Below are 13,183 nucleotides of genomic sequence, written 5' to 3'. Positions count from 1 at the left end.
GGAACGGAAGGATAGTATGTAGGCGGATTCACGAGTTCTCACCTCTATGTTGGTAGCTGAATCAGGTAGGGATTCTATCCATTGAATGTATGTATAATTTTCTTTGAGTGAACCTTTTACATAGTTTATTCGATATTGTATGGAATGCATGTTACCATTTTATATGAATTAATTTGGGAAAAATTGTTTCGTTAAACAAATGTTTAACATTATAAGGAAGATTCTAGAACGAATTATTCTCATTGAGCATGATTTCTTTGTAACCTTGATAATTTTTCATCTGAATGGGTAAGGAAATTGAATAAGCATATGTATAAAGTGGTCATATGTCAATTTATCCATGTGACTAAGTTATAGTTATTCCACTTTGGTCAAAGAGTTTCACCGCAACTTAATCATTGCCTTATAATGCCGTGATTCAGGGAGGAGAGCACCCGAGCCATGCCTCACCCGCCAGTGATGAGATGGCATATGGGGGGAGCCAGCTGCGCCAGGAGCCTGTTTTACAGCAAGTAAGTGTTGGACCACCATGCCCCAATTCCATCGCCACCATCGTTGATATTACTTATATGCTGGGCACTACTTTTAAACACTTTGAGGTCCTCAGGCTTAAAGTTATCTACTCCAGGGTGCATTGTGGTCTATTGCAGGGTTATTGCGGTATAATACGAGCATTGATAGGACTTTAAAAAAATGTAAAATTCAGGTAAACACATGGTCCAATAATACTTGTTGGGGGTTTAACTGAACATAATTGATTGACAGAAATAATGAGAAACAATGATAAATGATGGTATTAGATACATCATTATACATGATTGATACATGATAAATGCATAAGTGATGTATTCCATTTCTTAATGCTGTTGCATTGCTTGTCAGTAATGTTTCCAGAAAAAAGTATGTCTGGCATCGTAATGATTCTATATCTCATATTTTGTTGTACATGTATATTAATGTCAATGATTCTTTAATGATAATGAATGTTTTTACTTTCTTAAAAATTCTTTGCAGACTTATAACCAGTTCCAGATCCAACAGATCGCCACAATATTCACGGGGAACTACCATGATGAAGAGTTCACTGATGAAGACGACACTCAACAGTTAGTATCTCCTTATCTTATCCCTCACATAATTTCTTCTTGCTGTGATTGACGTGGTTGTGTCACCTGATAAACATATGTCCCAAAACAATATCCATGTCATTGTTAAGAATCTTTGATATGTTTTCATATTTTAAGAAATCAGAAAGAGCTAATTCTCTTGTTACTAAAATACATGATCTGAATATTGCTTTCAATTTCTGTGGCTCAATGTCTATGTTGAAAGTGGCTCAGGTGAGCATTAATTGCTATGAATTGTTGCCGTCCAATTTTATGCAAGTGTTTATTATTCCAAGTACAGTAGAATATTGATTTTGCATGACAGCTGGGATAAATGAGATATCACTGCTATCAAATTATGTAACATCAAGATTACTTTCAATGATGATAAATGAGCCGTTGTTTCCATACATATATAGGCATGCATGCCATGAAAAATCCTTTCTCTTTACTACTCTCGCTACCAAAGAGTTGAATCATTTATGCAGTCATTGCAAATGAAGCAATACTTAAATGATATGTCATGTGCAAATACATATTTTAATAGTAAAATGGTTTTGGTACATAATGGTGACAAACATAGTGTGCAAATATTCAGAAACTTGACACATCATGAATAATGTATTTATATAAGCATTTTTGTTGGTGTTTACTCATTCATAAAACCAGTACATTTGTTTTAGGTATTCAGTTCAAATGAACAGCATGCATTTTATCCTTTATGTATTTACGAGTGCTAGTGGCCCATGAACAAGCAAAGTCCGTCACCAGGATCAGCAGATGTTGTTTCTAAGGTTAATCTCTTTCCTCGTGAATGTGCCATGGTTAAATAAATTTTACACTGTTGCATCTAACCATGGGAACCCAAGGATATAAAAAATATATTGAATGACTGTAAAAAGGTGCATCTTGGAATTTGTAACAAATTAATGGAATGATATAATACCGTGTTGCAAAAAGAAAACAGTTTATTTGAAATGGGCCCAAATCTTCCCATCTCGGCTGAAATTCCATCTAGTTGCTTACTTTTGTAAAAAAAATTTGATGCCTCCCCAAGTGACCAAGACAACTTGACGTAAAATTGCATTATCAAATTTATGTAAATCCAAATAATAATTCTGTGAGAATATCGTGTTATAAAATGGCTGGGTCTGCTCATTCTTGTAAAATAAAAATTATTTTAAAATCACGATATGTGAAATCAAGGTTGCATCTCTTATGTAGTGTGCAATTTACAGATGCATGGATTACATACCTTGGAGGTAGCTATTTCCTTTATTACATTAGCCACGAATGCTACGCAATATAAGTTTATTTTATTCAGTTGTGATGCAAAATAATGTCCTTGCTTTTTCCAGTTCAGTACTCTCTCTCTTTTGGTGTCAGAATATTTTATGTTCATGATTTCAAAACCGTTTTCATCCATTCCAATAAGAAGGTTGAAATTCGCTCTACTGTGTGAAAAGAAGTTTGAAGATAGGCATTGAAACTGGCTCATCATTCTTCTGCTGGTTTCACCCAATTGAGTGACCCTCACCAAATATAGGATTTGAATTACCACAGTAGTTTGCTTGCATCTCCTTCTTCGTACAAATTGAGTAGCTTCAGCCATGATGTGGTGGAAGTCGAACAGAATGAATAAATGATTGAAGCACTTTTCCACGTGATGAATTCTTTTTAATTTTACGACCGGGTTTCGATGTGTTACATCTTCATCAGGACCTGATGATGTAATACAGTGAACCCAGTCATGGAATAAAAATTTTATCTAGTGGAAAAGTGCCATGATCAGTTATTCATTACTCCTTTTTCATGGTCAATTTAAAATTCAATTACTGAGAAACATCCTTCATAGGCTTATAATGCCTTGCAGCCATGTCGATGGCAATACTACTATTCACTGTTAATAGCAGCTCTTAGCCTTTTACAAGTGATGCTGAAATGTTTTTGCCTCTAACTCCATGTTACTTTTCTTGTTGCTTGTGTTAGTCATTTTATAATATCAAATACTACCTTCGATAAGTTTCTTCTCCTTAAGTCAAGGGAATTGCTTATTTCTCAATACGACTTCAACAGTTCACCGGGTTTACATTCTAATATCCAAACCCAGTAAGCTTTTGAATCCTTTCCTTATTACCAAATGCATTATGTTTGCCCACAGTGCTATTACACTTCCAATACCTCTGACCACTAACCCACCACCTGCACCTCAAACACTGCATTCATCATCATTCTGTCTGCACTCACCATGTTCATTAGTAGAAATAGATTTAGGGAAAGTGAGCGACAGTTGAGGTCATTTGCATCATTAGGGATAGATGGGAAGAGTGGAGAGAAACCCGGTGTTGGCATCAGCCTATTCTCAACGAAAGGCACCAAGGGGTCTGAAGTTTAACGTCCCATCCAACTGATGGCATACTCACTCAAATTGCTCTCCACGAAGCCCCTTGAGAAGGGATTGGAATACTCCTGAAAGATCTGTCTTCTCCAGGATTCGAACGCCGACCCTCTCGGTGGGAAGCCAAGACGTTAACCACCGCACTATCTTGATCCCCATGTGTTTGATCGTATCCAGAGGATTGTTTTCTAGGTATGATATACTACACCTATGATAAAGATATTAGGCCAACAAGTTGAGACATAGAAGGAGAATATGACAAAGATGAGGGTAGCATTGGACTTTGCGTGCTTGATTGTGAGATAAGAGAATAAAGGGATTTTAAATCAAGTAAGACCAATGAGGAAGATAACTACCCAAGGGGTTAAGGAAAATGCAGAAGGATGAGTTTTTATTGACTAATTTGTAGCATTTATGAGGGAAAAAATTTGGTCAGATGATTTTGGTAGATCATTTTTAGTTCAGATTCCAAAAAGGGGAAGGCAGCCATGTGTGAGGACCACGAAACGATTAATTTGGTTGCACATGCAGCAAAAGTGGTGCTTAGGATCATCAATATTAGAGGATGGAGAACTGAGTGAATGAAAACTGAAGGGATTATCAGTTTGGGAAAGAGAGAGTTATGCATGCTGCCACAGTTCTAATGAGATCAGTAATGGAAAGGAGCATCTCAATGAGAATGTATTTGTTTCTATCATAGATTATAAGAACAAGCTCGATAGAGAAAATAGGATGAAAATTGATGGAAGTATTGCAGAAGATATAAGTTGATTAGAGGGATAGGAGATAATCCACAACCTGTGAATGTCCCAGAACGCTGAGGTGCATATGGGATGGCAATTTTAGGAAGAGAATCGAGGCAGTCCGTTATTGCCCATACTTTTGAACTATGTCCTGGAAATGTTAGGGAAAATTGGCACAGGAAGAAGGAGCGTGGGGTAGTGAACGTCGGTGAGGAAGTTATAAAATGAGTTAGATTAGGCAAATGATCAAGATCTATTCAGCCAGTCTGCCGAGGTGTTGTAGTCATTCTTAAGAGCATGAGAGAATCAGCCAATGAAAGCCAAGTAATGGTTTTACCATTTTTGAGAAAGAGAAGAGCTAAATGAAACATTAAAATAATAGTAGTATATTTATTTATACAGCAGACATTGCGTATAGTATTTAGAATACATGAAAGGTGTGTGGGACACACCAATGGGATATAGATTGCATTATTCCGTAATACAAATATTAATAAATTTACGACAAAAACTAATATACAATTTAAGTTTTGCATAAATATTCATTTATACTATAATAGCACTCATCATCCTGAAATCCAAGTATATTCTTCTTGAATAGTGAAATTCTTGTCTCATTTTTTAAAATGCTTCGGCAGGTTGTTAAACAATTTTGTTTACATTGATGTCAGTCCTTTAGCTACCAGAGACAGGTTTGATGTTTTCGCATGTATATCTTTGCATCTTCTCGTACTGTGAGAGTGATAAGTATTATTCATTGTAAAGTCATGCTTGTTTTTCAAAGCGCAAGTCACCCCCTGATATGCAGGTATGCACAAGGCACAGTTAATATTCCCAAATATTTAAAAAGAGCTCTGCAATGTGCACAATAAAATGAGTCATTATTTTTTTTCTGAACTAAAAATGCTTGATTTGAAGATGATGTTCCCCAGATCACAATCCCATTAGAAGTTACAGGGTAAAACAAGCCTTAATATATCATTTTTAGGACATTTAAATAAGAAGCAGTGCAAGTAAATAAATAGCAGGGCAAATCTAGAGGAGGTGGAACGGTTTATGTATCTTGGGAATAAGTTGCTCAAAATAGTTGGGATATATGAAAAATAATTGCATTAAGCAAATAAGCTTACACAAGGGGAAGGTATTGTTGAGAGTAACAATGAGTAAGGAAGTTACAAAATGACTGGTGAAAACTGTAATATGGAGGGTAGTTGTAAATCTTTGTTGTGAAAGCAAGACAGTAGGCATAGATTGGAGGCTTTGGAGATGTGGGTGTGGAGAAGGATGAAGTGGACAAAGAAGAAATCAGATGATTAAGTGGGGAGGCGTAATGGGGAAGAGAGTGCTTTGTTGGGAGAAGCCATGAGGAAAATGGATGCAGAACATTTTGAATGGGAATGGTGTGCTGTGATAGAGGGGAGGGCGTTAGGCAAGTAAAGTAGGGGTAGGAAAAGGATACAGATGCTGGGCCAAACAATGGGATGTAGAAAGTATGCGGAATCAAAGAACAATTGATTGTAGTGCATTGGGTCAGATTTTGCATAGTTGGGCGTGGCTAAGGAATATGTAGGAGCACACAGTGTGTGTTCATCCAAAACTTAACTTAACCCTAAATGGTAGAATAACAAATAATAATAAGTTTGATTCCCATCGCCAAGGATTGCCTCACTAAACTCACTGCTATTATTTAGGATGCCTTTTCCATTTTCTTGGAGTTTTGTACTGGATTTCAACTTAAAGTACCGAGATGGCTCATTTTGTCCCAAGGCTATGTTTATTTGGAAAACTGCTCTCGTGCAACCAATGCTACCGCCTTGCTATTTGCAGAGCTAATTTCTTGTACAAGCTGTTTCAAGCATTGCAATTGGTAAACATTACTTACTCTCACCCTAGCTGGTACATTCTTAATTTTGTAACCACCCTGACTAAAGTCAATTCTTTTAGCTCATAACTGTGTTAGGTTTTCCCTGTATCCATCATTTGTCTGCCATAGCATGCCACTGGTCTCAACATGTCTATTACAAACTCCTAATAATCCACACAAACCTTTCCACCATGTCAAGGTGATGATGGTCCATGGGGAATGAGATCCTAAATGTGGGGAAAAACATATTGTTTGCTTTCCACGAAAATGTATGAACAGCAGATATTACTGTGCTAATTTTTTTTCCGAATATCTGTATTCATTAGGGAAAAAAACAAATATTTTTGGTTTTAAATGTTAATTTATGACACAATTTATATTCATTGAAAGATATTCCCATGTTTCAAAATTTCTCTCTGGGCTGGAAATTAAATTTTCATGTGTTATTTTCTCAAATGTTTGTAAGTGTTACTGCTTGACTATTGTAGCCTAGATTTTCTCAAAATAGGATGTTCTTTGTTTGCTTGAACTAATGCCTTATTTCAAGGGAGTTAACATTGACAGCACTTTGCACCAATTGAATAAATAAATTCCTTGAATTTGAAAAAAGCATTGACGTGAATGGGGTGCAGTGTTAATGGAATGTCACCACATCTTAATTGTAAAGTGATGCCGTTGACCACGTGCCAAGTATGGTGTACAACATGAATGGGGATGATCTTACCAGGCAGACGGAGCTCTTCAAGCAGCTGTGCGCCGAGAAAATGCATGCTTCTTCGTCGTGCTCCTCGCTGGATGGGAGCGACCCCGAGGAGGAGGAGGAAGAAGAGGAGGAGGAAGAGGAGGAGGAGGACGACCAGGAGACCTTTGACAGGGTTGCCAACCGCAGATTTGTACACGCAGTCAACTACACACCCCGAACAAGGCAAGTCTTAACTGCCTCAATACCCTTCTGTGTGATGGAACTGCCCGTTCATATTTATTGTCCATTTAATCTTGTGAAGTTATGAATAGAAAATGTTTCTGAATTTGATACAACATCATCAACCCTTGCATGGGAAAACCAGCAGGACAGAAGACACAGGAGAAAAAGACCAAATTAGTTAGAATAGGAGTGTGGAATTTTAGGACAATGATGAGGACAGGGATATTGGAGAATGATGAAGCAAGAGCTGGAACAGGGAAATATAGATATTTTAGGTCTATGCGAGGTGAGATGGAAGGATAGCAGGGATTACTGAATTTTAGAATAATATACAGCGGCGGGGACGAGAGCCAATGAGGGGTTGCCATAGTATTAAATGAAGAGGTAGGAAGAAGCATAGTCAACATAGAGCAGGTAACGGATAGATTATTACTAGTAGAGATAAAAGGAGAACCGATGAACTTATGGTATGGGATGAGAATCAATATTAATAAAATAAAGGTTATGAGATTTTCTAGAAAGAAGAAGTCTAAGCTAAACATTAAAATAGGAGGGCAAAAACTAGAGCAGGTGGAGCAGTTTATATATCTTGGAAGTATTTTGGACCAACACAGTCAAAGTAGTAGGGACGTAAGAAGAAGAATTGCGCTAGGCAAAGAGGCTTTCACAAGGAGGAGGGAGTTGATGAGAGGGACGTTAAGTAAGGATATTAAGAAAAGACCCATAAAAACATTGAAATATAATTTTTCAGGATTATTTTGAAAAGGTCACTCAGAGTGATACTTTGTAAATTTATTCAGACCTATGCACACAGCCTTCATTAGAATCAGATGTTGGCCATACTTTCAAAACGTCAGGGTTGATTTGTGTGTGTATGTATATGTATATATATATATATATATATATATATATATATAATATATATATTTATATATATAATATATATATTTATATATATATATATATATATATATTATTATATATATTTATATATATATATATATTATTATAACGATTGTACGGAAAAACTCATACGAGCGGCACAATAATTGGCTGACACAACATAACACAAATAGAAAAGAATAGACACATATAAAAGAACACTTACACGGTAAATTGTTCGAGCTTTCGGCCCTCTCAGGGGCCTTCTTCAAGAGAGACTGAAAATATGCTATGGAACAGGAGAGGGGAAAGAGTTATGGGCGTGGAGGGGAGGTGTGGAGGGGAGGTGTGGAGGGGAATGCTGGGAGGGAAATTAAATATGGCGGTTAAGGGTGGGAATTTTAAAGGAACGGAAGGATAGTATGTAGGCGGATTCACGAGTTCTCACCTCTATGTTGGTAGCTGAATCAGGTAGGGATTCTAGGATGCTGAGGGAAAAACACTGGTCGAATGAAAGGTTGTGGGAATTGGCGTGTGAAGGGATAGGAAGAGAAGAGAGTGAGGCAGAATTACAGGAGTATCGGTGATTATTCATTCGGATGGATAAGGGGGTAATGCATTCACCTATGTAGAAGGAAGTGCAATGCTTGCATGATAAAAGATAAATAATATTTTTTGAGAGGCAATTAGCGTGGGAACGAGGTGGGGGGGCTATGAGGGGATGTAGGGAGAGGGGAGTAGGCATAATAAGAGGACAGGTTTTACATCGGGGGCGGTTGCAAGTTGGGGAAATATTGGGAAATTTGTCACGGGGGGGCGCCAAAGGGTTGGTGGATCTCAGAAGGTTTTTGAGATTGGCGGGTCGTCTGTATGCGATAGATGGGCATTGGGGTAGTAAGGATGAGGTCGCGTCATTGTCATGTAGAATTGGGAACAGTTCTTTAAGGAGGGTTTTCAGTCTGTGTGATCCGGGGTAATAGGTGGTGCAAAGGTTGAGTCCTGCGTCAGATGTGGGCTTTTTATTGTGTGGTGTGTGTGGTCGGGTGGAACGGTGGATTTTATTTCGTAGCAACTTTTCTGGGTAACCGCGTTTGAGGAGTGCAAGGTGTAGATTGGCAAGGTATTTGTTGAGAGTGGCTGTGGTGTTGCAAATTCGGTGTCCGCGGATAGAGAGAGAGTTAGGAATCGAGCGTTTTGTGTGTTGAGGATGACAGCTAGTGTGGTGAAGGTATTGCTGATGGTTAGTGGCTTTGATGTGTACTGAAGTAGTGAATTTGTTGTTTTGAAGTGAGATGTCTGTGTCAAGAAAGGTGATAGTGGAGTCTGAAATGGAAGAGGTGAATTTAACCGTGAAAGATGAATTTAAGGCGGATAAGAAGTTGTTGAGAGAGTCAGAGCCATGTGTCCAGAGAATAAAATCCTAATGCAATCCTTATAGAATAGAAGAGAATAATCCTTATGCAATACCAATGCATTCGTGAACAACACAAATCAAACCTTTTTTCCCTCTTTAAAATAATCTCTTTGGCTTCTGCTCACCTAATTCCACAACTCAACGCCATAATTTCGTCTGCCCTACGTTCCCTCCAACAAAAACGTCAAACTCTCCTTAAAAAGTTGTCCAACTTGTATATTTCCTACTTCCGAGTTGGTCTCAAAATTCCACACTCTCACCCTTTCCCGCCACCTCCTCCTCAACCACCCCCACTCTTTCAATATAAGCCTGACCTCCGCAGCATTTACAACCTTCCCCCTCCTCCCAAAGGCCCTCCGGTTTTTCCAAAACGCCAGCCACCACCGAACAATCCCAACACCCCCCCCTCCCCCCGACAATGCCCATGACATTGTAAACCTTTCAAACACCAGCCTTTCAGACAATGAAATATCCGTTCTTAGCAAAGGCCTATCCTTCTCCCCTACACCAAAAATAAACCACATAAACATACTCACTGATACCCTCAATTTCTGCCGAAACCTTCGATGGCGCGCCTTCTGGAAATCACAAAGTAAACCTTTCAGTAACCTAAAAACCAATCCCGCACTTGACAAATTCCGCCCGGCTTCAACTCATGAGCCAAAACCCCTTCCTAGTAACCATCCTGTCGAAATTTTTATACGTCTCCTCATCGAAAAAGTTTCCAATCAATCCTTCAGAAAACATCTCAGACCGAAAAATAACCTCTCCATGAACGAACGTCATGCCCTAAAAACCCTACAGTCCAATCCTAACATCGTTGTTACCTCCGCCGACAAAGGCTCCTCTGTTGTAATTCTAAACACCAAAGATTATATTTCCAAAGCCCTCGCTCACCTGAATGATACATCCACCTATACCACTCTAACCAAAAACCCAACACAAACTTTCCAAACCGAAATTCGGTCTTTTCTCCTCCACTCCGGACCAGAAGAAGGCCTCACCTCCCAAGACATATCCCTACTTTCACCCCCAAACCCCAGAACACCCCAGTTTTATCTCCTCCCAAAAATACACAAACCCAACATCCCCTGTCGTCCTATAGTTTCCAGTTACAATTCTCCCACCGAAAGAATCTCCGCATTCCTTGACCACCACCTACAACCACTTGTACTCTCCTTGCCCTCCTTCACGAGAGACACGTACCACTTCCTCGACCGTCTAAATTCCGTCTCTATTCCCTCCACACCCAACCTACTTATGGCCACCATCGACGTTACCTCACTCTACACTTCTATTCCCCATGCAGAAGGTTTATCCTCCCTCCGGCATTATCTTTCTCTGCGCCCCCTACCCCAGCGCCCCTCAACGGAATTTCTCCTCAATCTTGCCACTTTCGTCCTTACAAAAAATGCATTCACTTTCCAAAATTGTTTTTACCTACAGACAAAAGGCACAGCGATGGGAACGAGGATGGCACCATCATACGCCAATCTCTTCATGGGCCATCTCGAAGAGACCTTCCTGTCACAGCAACCCCTTCAACCTCTTTTCTGGGTCCGCTACATAGACGATATTTTTATTCTCTGGACACATGGCTCTGACTCTCTCAACAACTTCTTATCCGCCTTAAATTCATCTTTCACGGTTAAATTCACCTCTTCCATTTCAGACTCCACTATCACCTTTCTTGACACAGACATCTCACTTCAAAACAACAAATTCACTACTTCAGTACACATCAAAGCCACTAACCATCAGCAATACCTTCACCACACTAGCTGTCATCCTCAACACACAAAACGCTCGATTCCTAACTCTCTCTCTATCCGCGGACACCGAATTTGCAACACCACAGCCACTCTCAACAAATACCTTGCCAATCTACACCTTGCACTCCTCAAACGCGGTTACCCAGAAAAGTTGCTACGAAATAAAATCCACCGTTCCACCCGACCACACACACCACACAATAAAAAGCCCACATCTGACGCAGGACTCAACCTTTGCACCACCTATTACCCCGGATCACACAGACTGAAAACCCTCCTTAAAGAACTGTTCCCAATTCTACATGACAATGACGCGACCTCATCCTTACTACCCCAATGCCCATCTATCGCATACAGACGACCCGCCAATCTCAAAAACCTTCTGAGATCCACCAACCCTTTGGCGCCCCCCCGTGACAAATTTCCCAATATTTCCCCAACTTGCAACCGCCCCCGATGTAAAACCTGTCCTCTTATTATGCCTACTCCCCTCTCCCTACATCCCCTCATAGCCCCCCCACCTCGTTCCCACGCTAATTGCCTCTCAAAAAATATTATTTATCTTTTATCATGCAAGCATTGCACTTCCTTCTACATAGGTGAATGCATTACCCCCTTATCCATCCGAATGAATAATCACCGATACTCCTGTAATTCTGCCTCACTCTCTTCTCTTCCTATCCCTTCACACGCCAATTCCCACAACCTTTCATTCGACCAGTGTTTTTCCCTCAGCATCCTAGAATCCCTACCTGATTCAGCTACCAACATAGAGGTGAGAACTCGTGAATCCGCCTACATACTATCCTTCCGTTCCTTTAAAATTCCCACCCTTAACCGCCATATTTAATTTCCCTCCCAGCATTCCCCTCCACACCTCCCCTCCACACCTCCCCTCCACACCTCCCCTCCACGCCCATAACTCTTTCCCCTCTCCTGTTCCATAGCATATTTTCAGTCTCTCTTGAAGAAGGCCCCTGAGAGGGCCGAAAGCTCGAACAATTTACCGTGTAAGTGTTCTTTTATATGTGTCTATTCTTTTCTATATATTATTATATATATTTATATATATATATATATATTATTATATATATTTATATATATATATATATATATATTATTATATATATTTATATATATATATATATATATGTATTTTGTATATATACACCGTATTCCGTACATACTACCTTGATCAAAAATTTCCCGGAATTTAGTCAGAAAATTAAAAATACAAGTTTATTCATCTAAATCTATATTGTCCCCTTCAAAGTAATCCCCATCGACTGCAACACACTTATGCCAGCGCTTGATCCAATCCTCGAAACATTTTTTATATTCGGTTTTCGGTATGTCCATCAGTGCTTCCTGCGATTTTTCCATTACTTCCTCTCGGCTGCTAAAACGCGTTCCCCGTAATGGTTTTTTAACTCGATTGAACAGAAAGAAGTCACAGGGAGCCAAATCAGGTGAATTCGGTGGCTGTTGGATGGTATTTGTTGCATTTTTCGTCAAAAAATTACGAATAATGATAGCACTGTGCGACGGTGCGTTATCATGGTGCAAAATCCACGAGTTTTCTGCCCACATTTCTGGTCTCTTTCGGCGAATTGCTTCATGCAAACGTCTCATAACGCCCAAATAATACTCTTTGTTTACTGTCTGGCCTTCTGGCAAAAATTCATGATGCACTACACCGTTGTAATCCATGAAAACCGTCAGCATTGCCTTCTTTTTTGACTGAAAACGACGTGGTTTTTTTGGTCTCGGCTCATTTGGTGAACGCCATTCACTTGCCTGATGTCTGGATTGCGTGTCGTACTCATAAACCCACGTCTCGTCTCCAGTAATGATCCTTTTGATGAATGTGGGATCGGATTCAGCCTCGCAAATCATGTCTTTTGCGACGTCAACACGGTCTCTTTTTTGCATGAAATTGAGGTCTTTTGGCACCAACTTTGCTGCTACACGACGGAAACCCAAATCATTAACCACAATGTCTTGGGCGGATCCATAGGCAATGTTCAAGTCCTCCGCTATTTCTCTGATGGTTAATTTGCGGTTATTGACCAACATTTC

At 39.5% G+C, this 13,183-nt stretch overlaps 1 protein-coding gene across 3 annotated transcripts in view; it reads left to right on the top strand.

Moving 5' to 3' along the window:
* fmt (phosphatase 6 regulatory subunit 1-like protein fmt) overlaps window positions 1-13,183 on the top strand; it is a 79,919-nt gene that overhangs the window by 47,370 nt on the left and 19,366 nt on the right. For 2 of the 3 annotated variants that reach the window (XM_071586867.1, XM_071586865.1), the window contains exons 13-15: window positions 423-512; window positions 1,015-1,106; window positions 6,779-7,036. In XM_071586867.1, the coding sequence (XP_071442968.1) occupies window positions 423-512; window positions 1,015-1,106; window positions 6,779-7,036 (440 nt within the window). The remainder of the gene's footprint in view (window positions 1-422; window positions 513-1,014; window positions 1,107-6,778; window positions 7,037-13,183) is intronic. The other variant, XM_071586866.1, reaches the window with a different exon arrangement.

This window comes from Hetaerina americana, unplaced genomic scaffold (genome assembly GCF_022747635.1).
Source record: "Hetaerina americana unplaced genomic scaffold, ioHetAmer1.1.p SCAF_27, whole genome shotgun sequence".
Classification (NCBI taxonomy): domain Eukaryota; kingdom Metazoa; phylum Arthropoda; class Insecta; order Odonata; family Calopterygidae; genus Hetaerina; species Hetaerina americana.
Note: the sequence above shows the minus strand (reverse complement) of the source record. Positions and strands in the feature narration are given on the sequence as shown.